We start from the raw sequence: 14,694 nt of genomic DNA on the forward strand, positions 1-14,694 counted from the left end.
CTGAATAAATGCTACCCTACATTAAATGCCAGAATTCGGCAAGCAATACTGCATGTTTGCAATGAGATTGAGAACTGGAGGCAAGATTGATTCTGATGTGAACACCAGCAAAGCAAATGGGTTTTTGAAAACCCTATAATTTCCTTGCAACCCTTGACTTCACTAAACACACATTTTTAGACTACAGCACAGTTAGGTAGGCATTAAACAAAAATGAGGTAGTCTAATGATGATTTATATGTAGGATAACCTTCTATAAAGAATTCCGCTCTGATTCCAGGGTAACTTACGGAGGTGCCAACTTAACCAAACAATGCCGCTTGCTCCATGTCCACTGCCGCGGCGTGATCCCAGGGCAGCGCGCTGGCCTGCAATTGTCTTAAATCTGCTGAAATTCACCCAGTGGGCGCTCTGGAAATGCAGCGCCTGCCATGAACTAAATGGAAAAGCAAAACACGACACATGCACACGCCGCCAGAGGCACCTGTGAACACGAGACGTTTCTGCTTGACTGAGGAGCGCAGCTGATGGTTCTGGAACCAACCAACTGGCGCACAACTGCGGAGCAGCCCGCCTGCCAGGATCCTGGAAGCAGTCCTGGGGCGCTGCGGGCACGTGCTCCAGGTGGGGCTTCAAGAGCTCCCCGGGGTGCAGGCATCGAAACCAGAGTTCAGGTGTGCTCCACCCTGGCTCCGTGACCTTGAGCGGGCTCCCCCCCCCCCCCATCCTCTCCTGTCTGGTAGAGAATTTAAGGATGTGCCCCCTGCAGATGTGGCTCAGAGGGCTTGATAAGAAGACGTCAGTGACTGGGCTTTCTAACACAGGTGGGAAAGGGGAGCGGTGGTCCATATCATCACTGACAGCTGAACTCAAACTGCCCTGGTCATGCGCCCTCCCTTCCTCCCTCGGTGGCCTAGGGCATGTGACTGGGATCCACAAAATGGGGAGAATCCTAATACCCACGACGCGGAACACCTGTGACAATGCCGTCACACAACATGGGAAAAGCACTTGTCACATAAGAGCTCGATCATTGATGACCTGTGTTCTGATTCACGGTCATTGTCGCCACGATGACCATTTCTGTTTAGGCTGACAGGCCAGAGGGAGGGGTCCTCGGCCACATCTGTATGCTTCCTTGCCATCCCTAACCGGCAACGTGTGTTCAGCAGCTTTGCAAGGTAGGATTTGCCTTCCACGTGTCCAGGAAGAGACAAGTCTGAGTCTGCGCCCCCCCCCCCATAAAGCAAACAATAAACAAAGAGCAGTAACACTGAGGGCCAGCTGCCTTTCCTCCTAGCCACCTTCGTGAGGGAAATATTAACTGGCGGCGTCTCTAGAACAGCTCTCTGCCCGGAGTCACTGCTACGAGGAGAGAGCTTGGGCTCCGGACAGAAGCTCTGGGTCCAAGCCCCGGCCTTGCCACTTGGAAGCTGTGTGACCTGGAGCAAAAGTGCCTACCTTCTCTGAATCTCATTTTCTTTGTACTCACGTTGGGGAGTAGCATGCTTCTCTCACAGGGCTGCAAGGAGAGCTCAACGAGCTGACATGCAGGTTCCTGCCCCTGCACCCCGCAACACACGTGGCTCAACACTTGTGTATTTCCTTCCCTGGACTTCTAACTGCGCAAGGTGCTAAGCCTCACTGCATCTGTGTCCTCATCTGTCAGATGAGCAAGGTCACAGGGCCTTTTGTAGACAAACGACATAATGTGGAAGTGCTTTACACACTGTCATTCAGAGGATCACTATGACCAGTAGAGAGAACAGTGTCAGTGAGCGGAGCTTGAACACTTGAGGCAACCTGGGCCCGTGCAGGATGTGGAGCTCATCCTTCCCGTGTTAGATCCACACACACACACACACACACACACACACACCCCTCCACTCCCTCCCTCAACATAAGTCTCCATCAGGGACTGCGCACTGGTGAAGGCGACAGGGATGAACAACTCTGCGCACCCCAGTCATTTTGCTTCCCTGCCTCCCCCTGCACGGATGTCACCCCAGAATATCTGAGTTAGGGACACTGTAGTTGCCACCTGTGTAGCCCCAGTCCTGTGGCTTTCTCAAGACCACACTGAGTGGGGGCCACCTCCATCTTGGATCCTGGAACCACTGCTCCTCCAGGGGGCTGCATCCCTGGCTTACCACCTCCAGCTTCCAACCCAGCACCCACAAAGAATAGCAGAGGTGGGAACCCTAAGAGGAGCTGTTTCTGGGGAAAAGAGAGTGAGGAGGACGGGTCCTAGGGCTGGATACCCCATGACGCCGAAGGGATGCATCTCCTTGAGGCACTGAGGCCACTCCTTCCCCACCTGAGAGTTCTGGTCTCCCCACAGGCCTATTTTTCATTTCAGGGATTTCACATACATTAGGTTCATTGTCCCATTTTACAGATGAATAAGTGGAGGCCTTGACAACAACTTGCTGCAGGTACTGATTAAACCCAGCAGATTCCACAGACTGTCTTCTTCCCACTCCACCCACTGCACCTTCTGGGAACTGGCTGCTCATAACTGCTTCCCACTGATGTCAGGTTGTTCATCTTTTTCTTGTTGTGAGGCAAGAAAAATATAAGGCAGCACAGATGCACAGATTACGGAGTACCTAAATTCAAATCCCAGCTCTTCCGCTTACTAGCTTTAAGCAATTTAGTTATCTACTTTTTGCCTCAGCTGATTCATCTGTCAAATGGGAGAGTAATCAAGTGTCTGGTGCAGCAGTTAAGACAACACTCAGAACTCCCGCATCTCATCTCCAAGGGCCTGGTTTCAAGTCCTGGCCCCATTCTCAATTCTAGCTTCTGGCTAATGTGCACCCTGAGAAACAGCAGGTAATGTCTCAGGGGACTGGGTTCCTGCCATCCACATGGGAGACCCAGTTTGAGATCCTGGCTCCTGATTTGGGCCAGTCCTGGGTTTTGTGGGCATTTGGGGGAGTGAACCAACAATGGGAGCTCTGCCTATCTCTGTCTCTGTCTCTAAAATAAATAAAGATCGAAGAAGAAAAAAAAAAAAACACATTCTGGCTCATGGAAAAAGGACTAGTTTGTCCCTTGGACACAGGGTCAACCCAAGAGCAATCTGGGCAGGACAACACACACACACACACACACACACACGCAGAGTAAACGAGCTAATTATGGTAAACTGCTTAGAACAGAGCCTGCCAACTCAGTCAGTACTCTAAATATTGTCAGCATTATCATACCCCTTGTCTTCTTGCCCTAGTCCACGATCTTCAGGGGTCAAACAGCCAGTAACCTTTTTGGATTTGTCACCCACTACTTCTTTCTGCCCTCCCAGTCACGTCCCCAGATCATCCCACCCTCTCCTTGCCTGCTGGCCTGCACCCACGCTGTCACCTCCACCAAGGGCTCCCAAGGCCCTCCTGATCACAGGCCCTGCCTCCCTCCCTCCAGGACACCTTCCTGGGCTGCTGTTGCCAGGAATAACTGAGCCCTGCTGTACCATCCCCTTCCCCGGGAAGACCCCGGAGCCCTGAGTGGGGCCCCCGAGGAGAGGAACAGGCCATGGTCAGCTTGGATTCCTCTGCATGGCCCAAACCCGAGGGGCTGACTCGTTCTGAGCTCACGTCCGTGCCATCAGCCCCACCCCCTGCACCCCCAGTGAATGAGACCGAGGGCCAGCGAATCCCGGCCATCCCACCAGCATCTCCTGCACACGAACACTGCTCTTGCAGATTCCACACTCCCGCAAGCAGGCACAGCGCAGGTGTGAAACTATCACAGGAAAAAATGTGATTAGTGTCTTGAGTGAGGAACTGATAAAGTTCAGGAGGCACTCAGGAAAGGATCGCTGGGAGGGGGTTAATCCGGGTGATTTTAAAACCCGTTCTTAGCAGGAACAACATCACAGAAAACAGAGAGGTCTGAACGAGACCTTGAGAGACGCTCAGGTTTTGGACAAAGATGGAAAACCATCTGGTAGTCAAACAAAAGTGGCCACAGGCCTGAGAGCAAGCAGGAGAGAAACAAGGAGACTGGGCTGTGCCCAGGATGCTTTATCAGTGGATGAGGAGGCTGGACCACCAGCTCGGACCGTCTGGGGTCTGCACGTGGTCTGGACTGGTTTCCAGCACCACCTGTCTCTCTCTTTCCTGGGCTCACACCCCGTCCAAGTCGGTGTAGACTCACGGCATCCAAAGTAACCTTCCTATGAAGCTGAGCCAAACATAATGAGTAAGTCGGATCTGCATTCCAAAGCCAAGGCGAGGTCAGATTTGTTTGCTCTATGGAGATTTCCATCCCTGCCCTTCAGAGCTGAGGACACGAGCTGAATCCCAAATTCCCAGATCAGGGCCCCAAACAGAGCCAGTGCCCAGTAAAGTCCCCTTGTTAGAATGGTTGTTTTGTTCATTGATCTTTTAGAAGGGACCTGTTGCCCATCAGAAAATCAGAGCCGGTGCCAGCATCATGGTATGGAGGGCTAAGCTGCTGTTCCCCGTGATAGCAGCCATATCGGAGCACAGGTTTGAGTCCTGGCTGCTCTGCTTCCAATGCAGCTCCCTGATGATGCACCTAGGAAGGCACTGGAGGATGATCCAAGTGCTTGGGACCCTGCCACCCATATGGGAGACCAAGATGGAGTTCCTGGCTCCTGGCTTTGGCCTGGCTAAGCCTTGGCCTTTGCAACCATTTGGGGAGTGAACCAGTGGATGAAAGATCTTTCTCTCTCTCTCGCTCTTTCTCTGTTTCTATCTCTAACTCTGCCTTTCAAATAAGTAAAATAAACTTTAACAAAAAAGAAAGAAAGAAAGAAAGAAAGAAAGAAAGAAAGAAAGAAAGAAAGAAAGAAAGAAAGAAAAATGAGAACCTCTGGTTACCACACACAGCCAGAGGTCAGCTAGTGACACAGTTCTGTCTCCAAGCAAACATGGCAGATGAGGACAGGTGCTCATCCTGTGTGGAAATCCGAGGACTGTTCACCCCTTCACTCCTAATGGGGAGGCTGTGCTGGAGAGGCAGCAGAGGTACAAGACCCCAGAAGATCCCAGCTCAAACCCAGGCAGCATCCCTTATTAGCTGTGTGGCCTCGGATAACTTCTCTGAGCCTCAATGTCTTCATTTGTCAAACAGGAAAAGAACAGCAAGCATTATCGCTCTAAAAGGGTTATTGTGAGGATTAGGGAAAATAAATTGAAAATGCCTACTGAGAATGGGAGAAAGAGGAGGAAGAAAGGTTGGAGCACAGGCAGGAGGGAGGCTAGGGTGGGAAGTAGCACTATGTTCCCGAATCTGTATACATGAAATACGTGAAACTTGTATAACTTAAATAAAATTTAAAAATAAAAAATAAATAAAAATGCAAAATGCCTGACATAAAAGAGGTCTCATCCATGATGGATATTACCATTAATCATATTATTACTCTATGGGAGTGCTATGCTGTTGCTGGTGACACAATGATGGAAAGGATATAGGCGTACCAACTCCTATGGCAGACAGATAGAAATAACCGCCTGGACCACGAGACGGGAGGAAGGAGCTGCTCTAGGAACGCAGCTGCAGGAGTAGCGGCTTGAGCTGCGTGGGAGGGCTTGTGAAAGGGACCCACGTGAACCAAGTTTACAGTCAAAGAGGGGTGGGGTACCAACAAGCAGAGGTGGGGGGACCAGTAGGGATCATGCAGAGGGTGAAATGAAAAGATATAAAAACCCATGGGAAACCCTGGGCCCCTGGCCCACTGGGGACAATCACTGTAGGGAGCTGGAGGAGGGCTGGGGTGGTCACTTGGCTCCCACCTGTGGGCAGAGGTGGGCCACAGCCAGGAGGCATTGCCCAGTGGGAATCCTCGCATTGGAGGGCCTTCTCATGTGTTTTTTTTAAATGTTTACTCATTTTTATTTATTTGAAAGGCAGAGAGACAGAGATGGAGACAGAGATCTTCTGTCTGCTGGTTCACTCCCCAAAGGCCTGCAACAGCCAGGGCTGGGCCAGGCCAAAGCTAGGAGCCCGAGCTTCATCCCAGTCTCCCACATGAATGTCAAGGGCTCAGCACCTGAGTCATCGTCTGCTGCGTCCCAGAGTGCATACTAGCAGGAAGCTGGATAGGCAGTAGTGGTGCAGGAGGAACTTGACCCCAGGTAGCCCTATGGGATTCAGGTGACCCACGCAGAGGTTAACCACAACGCCAGCCTCAGAGGGGCCTTTTCAGACAGGATCCCTCTGGCCAGATTCCCCCTTGTCCCTATTTCCCCTCCCCCATCACGCAGTACCCTCCATGTACTCACAGCCTGGCCAAGTCAGAACAAGATCCCAACACCCACAGGCCCCATCCCTAGGCTGGCAGCGGGGAGCTCCTCCCGGCTGGTTTTGCAGAACAGCAGCAGACACATCTGGCCACGTCTGAGCAGTGTCCAAAACCCCCCGCTGGGGCCGACAGAGCCATTCAGGATGCTGGGGAAGAGCATGCTGGGAAACTCCCACAAGGAGCCCACATCAATATAATCAGGTCTGGTGGAAATGAAAAGCTATTAGGAACAGGGCCGGATTTATCTTTATATCCAGTAACATGCATTGTAATGGTGATCATGCAGATGGGAAATTAAACCACATCTCGGCTTCACTGGAGGCCTTAATTTTAATTTATGTTTGTGCTCAGCCTTTGGCCCTCTTACCCCCACCCAACGGGCTCTGGAGAGCCAGTTCACCATAACACCAGGTCCCTCAGGAGAGAACCAGGGGCTGGATCCACCAGACCAAAAGTGAGAGGCCCTGCGCTTCATTTATCCATCTTTAAACAGCAGGCGTGAAGGGAGGTGGCCAGCTCAGGGTGGGAGGAGGCACTGGAGGCAGGTGTAGCGGTGGCAGGTGGCTCTGAGGACGGTTAGCACTTTGGTCTGTATCTTTAGCCTCCCCCTACTCTGGGAAAAGCACAACCAAAAACCCGGTAAGAGATTCCATTGCCAACTCTAGGATAGGCATGGATAGCCAAGAAGACAAACCCATGTGCAATTATCCAACTCCCCAGCCTGTTTAAGTCCTAAGCCCTGAATCCTCCCCAGACTCCCTTAAAAAGCAGCATGGGGGAGGAGCTGGCTCCTCTTCACAGGGGCCTGCACCTGCCCTTGGGCCCCCTCCTCCCAAGGCACCTGCTCTCCTCAAGGGGCTGCCTCTTGGGGCCCTGATTGATCACATCAGCCTCCCCTACACCTCCTCCTGATTCCCAGCACCTGCTCCTGCCGGCTCTGTGGTTTGTGGAGAATCTGAGCCCAGCCCCGCACATCCAGAGATCAAAGTCAACACAGCTCCCCTGCCCCAGAAGCAGACCCTGGAGTGTCAGAGGGAAGTGACTGGCTCCTCCATCCTTCTTCAGCCTCCAAGGCAACTGATCATTAAATCTCTCCCCACCGTGAGAAGCTGCCCTCCAGCCTCCCCATTGCAAAACACGCACACACAGCACAGCACAGCACACACGTTGGAGATAGCATGAATAGAGACGGAAGAGAAATTCTGTTTTCATAAAAAAATCAACAAACTATTTGAACTTTCTAAAATTAAAGTATGAGGCATGTAGACACAAGTCCTGGTCCCTCACCTAGAGCCTGGAGGAAGCAAACCCCTCTTTTCCTGCTATCAGACTCATTAGATCTGTGTGTTTGGGGAGGAACAGCCCTGGGTCTAACATGTAGCTGTAGAAGGATCTAGAATGATTATGGCTGGGGTTAGAGAGTTAGGCAGGGGAAGAAAATTCTGCAAGACCAAAGGAAAGAAAGGGTTCTATAGAACCAGAGTTGAACACAGCCCCGCAGATTAGCATCAAGGCCACTTCCCTGATAATTATGCCCTTTGGGGCCAGCAGCCCAGTCTTGACATCAAAGACGGCCCTGAAGCACCAACTACAAGGACCGCCTGGGGGGAGCTCACTGCCTCTAGCTCCTAAGCGCAGGAGCTGGCTAGCCTTCCATCCTCTCTCCTGTGGGCTCTGGTCTCCTAACTGCCCCAGGCTCACCACGCCCAGCCGGTTTCACTGTCTCGGTCATGTGGCTTCCCAGACTCCTCCAGAATTCTTCCCGGCATCCATGCATCCACTCACTGAACACTGAGTGAGTGCCCTGACCGTGGAAGAGCTAAGAGCCAGGGATGCTGGGTGAAGACAAGCCAGTGAGCCGCCCTGGTGCGCAGTCTTGCGGGGGTCATGACTGGGATGCGGCAGAACGCTGCCACAGAAACGGCAGGCACCAAGAGGAAGCACAACCCATCCGCAGAAGCTGTCAGCCTGTGTCCTCAGCATTGGCCACGTAGTAAGTAACTCCTTCTAATTACAACCCAAGGGGCCCATTTTACAGCTGGGGAAACTGAGGGAGTCTGTGACTTACTTGCCCAGCTCGTAAGCAATGGAAGGAGTTCCAAATCCAAGTGGTCTGGTTCTAGATTGGGGCTCTTAATCACTCAGTGGACCTGATTCCGTGAAGCCTTCCCTGAAAGATCAACATTGATTTTTCCCTCTTCTTCAGGCCCCAGCGCTCACGGCGGCAGTCAGAGTAACACCTAATTGGATGCATTTGTGTGGGTGTGGGGAGACGCTGCTGTGTGGGGTTAAGTGCACGGGCTGAAAAACAAACCCGATCCAAGCCTCTATCCTCGCTTAATGGACCCGTGACCCAGAAGCTCCTTTGCTTCTCTGAGCCTCCTTTTTTTTTGTAAAATGGAGGGAGGAAAAATACACTTACGGGCTTTTCGTGAGGCTAACATGAGATCATTTTTAAAAGTTTCTTAACCCAGTTCCCGGCATATATAATAAGCACTCAAAAAAACTTTGAATATAATAATTATTTTAATGGATATCATGCTTAGTCTATAAACTCAAGTGTACAGGAAATACTGCATTTCTTTACATTCTTTAATCCCTTTAAATCCGACTCTGCAGGAAATTCTGTCTCTGACATTGCTAGGACTCCCCCCGACCCCCACCAGCCCGTGACCCCTGCCCACATGGTCCCTGTGGGGTGCACCTCCTGCCTCATTTGGACAGTTCCAGACCCTGCAGGGCATCACACGGCACTCCTTGAGATCCAGCTGCTTCCTCAGCTGCAGCCACAGAGCCTCCTCCAGCACCATTCCTGTTCCTGGCACTCTTTTGCCTCCTCTTTGTTCCTTGCTCTCAGAGGCTCCCCTTCCAGACAGAACACCTGCTGTGGTTGCAGTGTGTCCCCTACCCCCTACCCTGGGTCCTGTCCTGGAAGCTTGGTCCTACCTGTGGTGGTGACAGGACCTGTAACAGGTGGGGTCTGCAGGGAGGATGTTAGGTGGTGGCGGGGCACTGAGGAAGGGGTTAGAGTAGTTCTCCTGGTTCCCAGGGGACTCCCAGGTGGCTCTTCCTGCCCTGCTGTTATGGGTCTATGTATCTTAATCTTTTTACCAGGTTCCTGCCCACCACAGAGATAAATTCAAAGCAGAGACATAAATACAGTCAGTGCACATGTGGAAGCATGACTTATTTTAAAGAGAGCGAACATATACTCACGCCTGAGCGTGGGCAACCCCACAAGCAGAGATGCCCATCATGAGTGGGCCAGAGAGAGCCAATGAGGAGAGGAGGAGAGAGAGGGCAAGACAGAGACAGACTCATACGCATGGTCAAGAGCAAAGGAAGGGCCCCTCCCACATTGTCAGTCTCTGATGAGACAGCGGGTGGCATCCTAGTTAAATATACAAGTGAGATGGAGGTTAGAGTACATGCAGCTTTCTAGGGTTTTCATGGTGCCTCCATGAAAACATAGACTTAAACTGCCATCTGGCCATCCTAGCATCTCCTCCTTCCTGGTCCCAGGTGAGACCCAGGTGCATCATGGGACAGTGGGTGTAATGGATTGACAGGTACGGGAACAGAGTTACAGTGCAGGACTGGCAAAGATTCCAGCTCACCTATTCCTGCCTATGGCCCTACCTAGTTTCCCCATATCACTGCCACGTGATCTCTCCCTCTCAAACACATCCTCACCATTGTAATGCCGAAAATCAGTACCAAACCAATGCCAGACCATGCCCTTGAACTTCTGGAAACATGAGCTAAATAAATCTCCTTGCTTTATAAGGCACCCAGCCTTGGGTATTTCATTATAGTAATGGGAAACTAACCAATACCACAGCCATCGGCACCTTTCCCATTGTTTTAAGGTTTTACAAAACAGCAAGGGCAGTCATCCTCAAGTAGCTTCAGATTCCTGTCCTGCTACCAGCTCTGAAGCCAACAGAAATAATGGCCTGCCCACCTGCCTGGAACTGAGAGAGGCCAAAAGGACCGATCATAAAACACAAATAAATGTCTCAAAAAAAGTGTCTCCACATTAGCTGTTGGCATGCCTGAGCGTTGGTTCTTATCCTACCTGTACAGTAAGAATCACCCAGGGATCACTGGAAAATGCTGATGCCCAGGCCCTACTCCTGAGAGATTTAGACTCAATTGATTTGAGATTGGCATAACCATTGGTACTCTTGAAGGAGCTTCTCCAGAGCTAGGATAGGGAGTGGGATTAAGAACCCCAGCTTTTAAAGGTGCCATGTGTGGAAGTCATATCTTCCCCAACCAACCCGTAGACAATGAGGAGCAAGAATCGTCTCCCACAGGCAGCCAAGGCCCTTCACACCCAAGGAGCGCCTGGTCAAGTCCCTCTACTCTACAGGCAGGACAGCAAAGGTCAAGGCAGCAGACCCCCTGCAGTGTGCGAGCACAGAGGGAGGGTGGCAGAGCCCTCCTGGTACCTGGAGGCTGAGAGGTCTTTTAAGGACGTGAGGTTCTCTCTTGGGGTTCAGAGGTGGAAAGGCTCACATGGCGGCTGCAAAGTGGGGCACCTGCAATGCGGTGTTTCCCCCACCTCCTGCCATCGGCCATGGGTGCAGTCTGCAGCCAACTTCTGAAATAGCACAGGCCCCGTGCACGCCTCCCACAGCAGGTCCGGGAGCAGCAGTGCTCGTTCATGGCACTCACCGCGGCGACACAGACCTCGACCCAGCTTTCCTCTCTCCTTGCCTGGCCATTTCCACAGAAGAGCTGCCTCTAGCCTTGCCACCCCTCCCTCGGCGCAAAGCCAAGCCAGACCTCAGTATAGGAAGGATGGTGGCTCGGTCCTCTGGAGGGGAGCACTTTGCATGCCCAGGAGAGGCCACCGGCACACAGATCTCCACCTCCCCACGCAGAGACCAAAGACACCGTTTTGCTGAAGCCTCACCAGAAGAACGAGACACCACACAACAGACCACGTTCAAGGCCTTGATCAGCTCAACAACCAGCTCAGGCACCTTCACCCAGCCCCGGCCCCGCGATCCTGTCTTACCTGGGATGATGGCGACGGTGTCTTTCTCCCAAGACACAACGCTAACATATTCCTGCACTGAAGAGGGGATGAGGCACTTGAAGACGGCCACGTTTCCACGCATTGACCTTTGATCCTCCACCCGCACGGTGTAGGGTTCCCTGAAGACTGCAGAGAGATGGGGGGGGGGGCGGGAGCGAGAAGAGGGGGCATGAGGGGGGCGAGAGAGAAACAAGAGTCAATGGACCTTCCCGAGAGCCTCCCTCCACCCCGGTCCCTCCCATCTCCCACTGCCCAGCCCAGAACTTCCTGCCACAATCCCCTTCCTGTCTAGGTAACTCCTTCTCCAGCAACCTTCCCTCCCACCATGGACAGCCCCAGAAATGCAAGCTCAACCTTTCCAGTCTGTGTGAGACTGCAGGGAGCTTGACGGCAGCCCCTGAACCCGGAAATGGCAACCAGAGGAATTCCCCTAGGGAAACCAAAGTGGATTTCCTACATTCAAAAAAAATTATGTATTTTATTTATTTGAAAGTCAGAGAGAGAAATCTATCCACTGGTTAACTACACAGATGACTCCAAAAGGCAGAGCTGGACCACGCTGAAGCCAAGAGCCTGGAACTCCATCTGGGTCTCCCATGTGAGTGACAGGTGCCCAAGTACTTGGGCCATTTTCTGTTGCTTTCCTAAGTGCATCAGTAGGGAGCTGGATCAGAAGTAGAGCAGCAGGGACTCGAACCAGTGCTCCGATATGGGACGCCGGCATCAGAGGCAGTGGCTTCACCTGCTGCACAACACCAGGCCCCAGATTTCCTACATTATTCCTGGCTCCAGGTAGTGTTTGTTTTGGCTCCAAAGACGACCATTTGCCAAAATAAAAGCTGTGACGTGTGATCCAACAATAGAGTTTTGGGCCACAGCACCAGGAAAGGCAGCAGCCTGGGAAACGCAGTTCAGGTGCTGAAGTTTCTGGACAAGTCACGGGTGAGGACCATGGCAGGGAGTGTTTGAAACTGTCATCATCTCTGAGGATGCAGAACCCCAGACACATGGACACAATCTCCAATTCCTCCAAAACGAAGCATCCTTGCTGCCTTCCTCCACCTCTGACACTGCCTGGGTCTCCAGGGCACCCCCTCAGAGCCAGGGTCCATGCCCTGCCCTGATCCCAGGGCTGTTCTGGCCCTTGTCACCTGTTAGGTCCCATGGGTGGGCTGACCCGACCTTAGGAAGGGGGCCGAGGGTCCTGTCTCTGCCCTGTCCTCCTCTGCTCGGGCTTCTCCCAGGGGCTCACCCTGTCTCTCAGCAGGCACCTTCTCTCCCCACCATGGTTGCCAGGGTGACACTTGGGGTCCCGGCAGTGGCCCCCTCCCAGGTTGTGCACCTGCAGCCCCTCTGGCATCATCAAGAGCCTCTTAATTGCCAATTGGCCCGGTCCTCCCTGGCCCTTCTCCAGGCCTTTATTCCTTCCCCTCCTCCTTGCTATGGCCACAGCTGAGGTGCAGGAGAGAGAAGACGGGAGGGGAGGCGATGCTCTGGGGCTGTGGTCAGCCGAGGGCTGGGCAGGGCACTTCCCTCAGATGTGGGACAAGCTTCTTATACACAGAAGACTGTGGGGAGCCGGTCCTGGGGAGGACAGACTGGTGGCCTGGAAAGCGGGGGCTGTGGCACCTGCCACTCACGACAGATCAGGGATAAGAGCTCCAAACAAGCAGCCCCTCCCCACCTGCAGCCCCGTGTGTGATCCTGGACAGAGGAGTTAAGCTTTCAGAGGCTCATCTGCCTCATCAGTTAACTGTGAAAGGGCCAGCACGGACAAGGTGGCTTCTCATTACAGCAGCGCCTCTGTGACCAACTGGCTGTGGGCAGCGACTGGGCCATCAGCTTAACCTCTCTTTGTTCTTAGTCTCTCATCTGTAAGGAACACTCTACAGACCTGCTGTGAAACTACCTCCTAACCCAATGAGAGGCAGGTACCAGGAAACAGCCTGGCCCTTCCCCCAGCCCTGTCTTCCAGGCAGGGAAAGCCAGAACTGGACCCCAGATCCAGGCCTCAGGGCTCCCGGCTCAGCCCTTGGTGTGGCCTTAGGGCAACAGTGCAGACACCCTCCTAGAAGGAGAGTCCCTGGGAGCCCAGGAGAGAACCCCAGAGCCTGGCCCTGGGTTCCAAGAGCTCACAGCTTCCCTGCAAACAACACGACAGAATGAGGCAGAGCTCTCACCTTCCCACCATCCTGTTCCCAGCTACCTGGGGCCTGGAAGAGGCACACCCTCCCGCAGCAGGAGCCAGGAAGCCAGGGGGCTCATTTGCAGCAATGTCACTCAGTACGCTGGCTGGGAGGTCGTCCCAAGAACACCGGCTTCTTGGTCTGCCCAACACAGTAGGAAAGATGGTGCCCTCTAGGGCTGGGGCTGCCACAGGCGGCTGGACTGCACCTGTCCTCTCACCGAAGCAGCTCTTCTAAGGACATCACACCCCCACACCAGCGCTTTATGTCTGAGAGACACCGCACCAGTGACTATGACACACCAGCATCATCACGCCCTACGTAAGGACGGCGGATCTAAGCTGTTTGCTCACCTCCAGACCTAACCCAGAGAATCGAGACAACCTGAGAAACCCTCACTTCCTTGCCTCCACGACTCTTCTGAAGATCCAGATTCTTCACTGCTAAGTTCTCTGTCATGATTTTTGGTACATTTTATCTACTTGTATCCCACGCCGGTCCTCAGGAGCTCTGTTGTATTCAAGCGTCCACCAACAGTGAGATGGACAAATAAGAGAGCACTTTTAAAAGCTCCTGGAAGGGGCAGGTATTTGATGTAACAGTTAGGCTATCGCCACTTCGGACACCTGCGTCCATACTGGAGTGCCTGGGTTAGACTCCCAGTCCTGCTCCCCATTCCACCTTCCTCCTAATGTGCACCCTGGGAGGCAGCAGGTGATGGCTCAAATACTTGGGTCCCTGACACCCACGTGGGAGACCCGGATTCCCAGACTGACAGATGGAGTTGCTGGCTCCCACTCCAGGCTGGCCAGCCCTACCTATTGTGGATATATTTTTTAGGATTTATTTTATTTATTTGAAAGGCAGAGTTACAGAGAGAGGTAGAGACAGAGAGAGAGGTCTTCCACCCACTGATTCACTCCTCAGATGGCCACAACGGCCAGAGCTGAGCCAATCCGAAGGCAGGAGCCAGGAGCTTCTTCTGGATCTGCCACGTGGGTACAGGGGCCCAAGGACTTGGGTCATCATCCACTGCTTTCCCAGGCCATAGCAGAGAGCTGGATGGGAAGAGGAACGGCAAGGACCAGAACCGGTACCCATATGGGATGCTGGCGCAGGGCTTTAACCCGCTGCGCCACAACATCAGCCCCTATTGTGGAATCAAAATCAGCAAATGTAATATCTGT

General features: G+C 52.9%; 1 protein-coding gene across 1 annotated transcript in view; it reads right to left on the reverse strand.

Annotated features, from left to right (window-relative positions):
• DSCAML1 (DS cell adhesion molecule like 1) overlaps positions 1-14,694 on the reverse strand; it is a 341,147-nt gene that overhangs the window by 308,786 nt on the left and 17,667 nt on the right. Inside the window, exon 3 of the mRNA XM_002708369.5 lies at positions 11,301-11,447. Within this exon, the coding sequence (XP_002708415.3) occupies positions 11,301-11,447 (147 nt within the window). The remainder of the gene's footprint in view (positions 1-11,300; positions 11,448-14,694) is intronic.

Source organism: Oryctolagus cuniculus, chromosome 1, assembly GCF_051225735.1.
Source record: "Oryctolagus cuniculus isolate XC-2025 breed Fujian yellow rabbit chromosome 1, ASM5122573v1, whole genome shotgun sequence".
NCBI lineage: Eukaryota > Metazoa > Chordata > Mammalia > Lagomorpha > Leporidae > Oryctolagus > Oryctolagus cuniculus.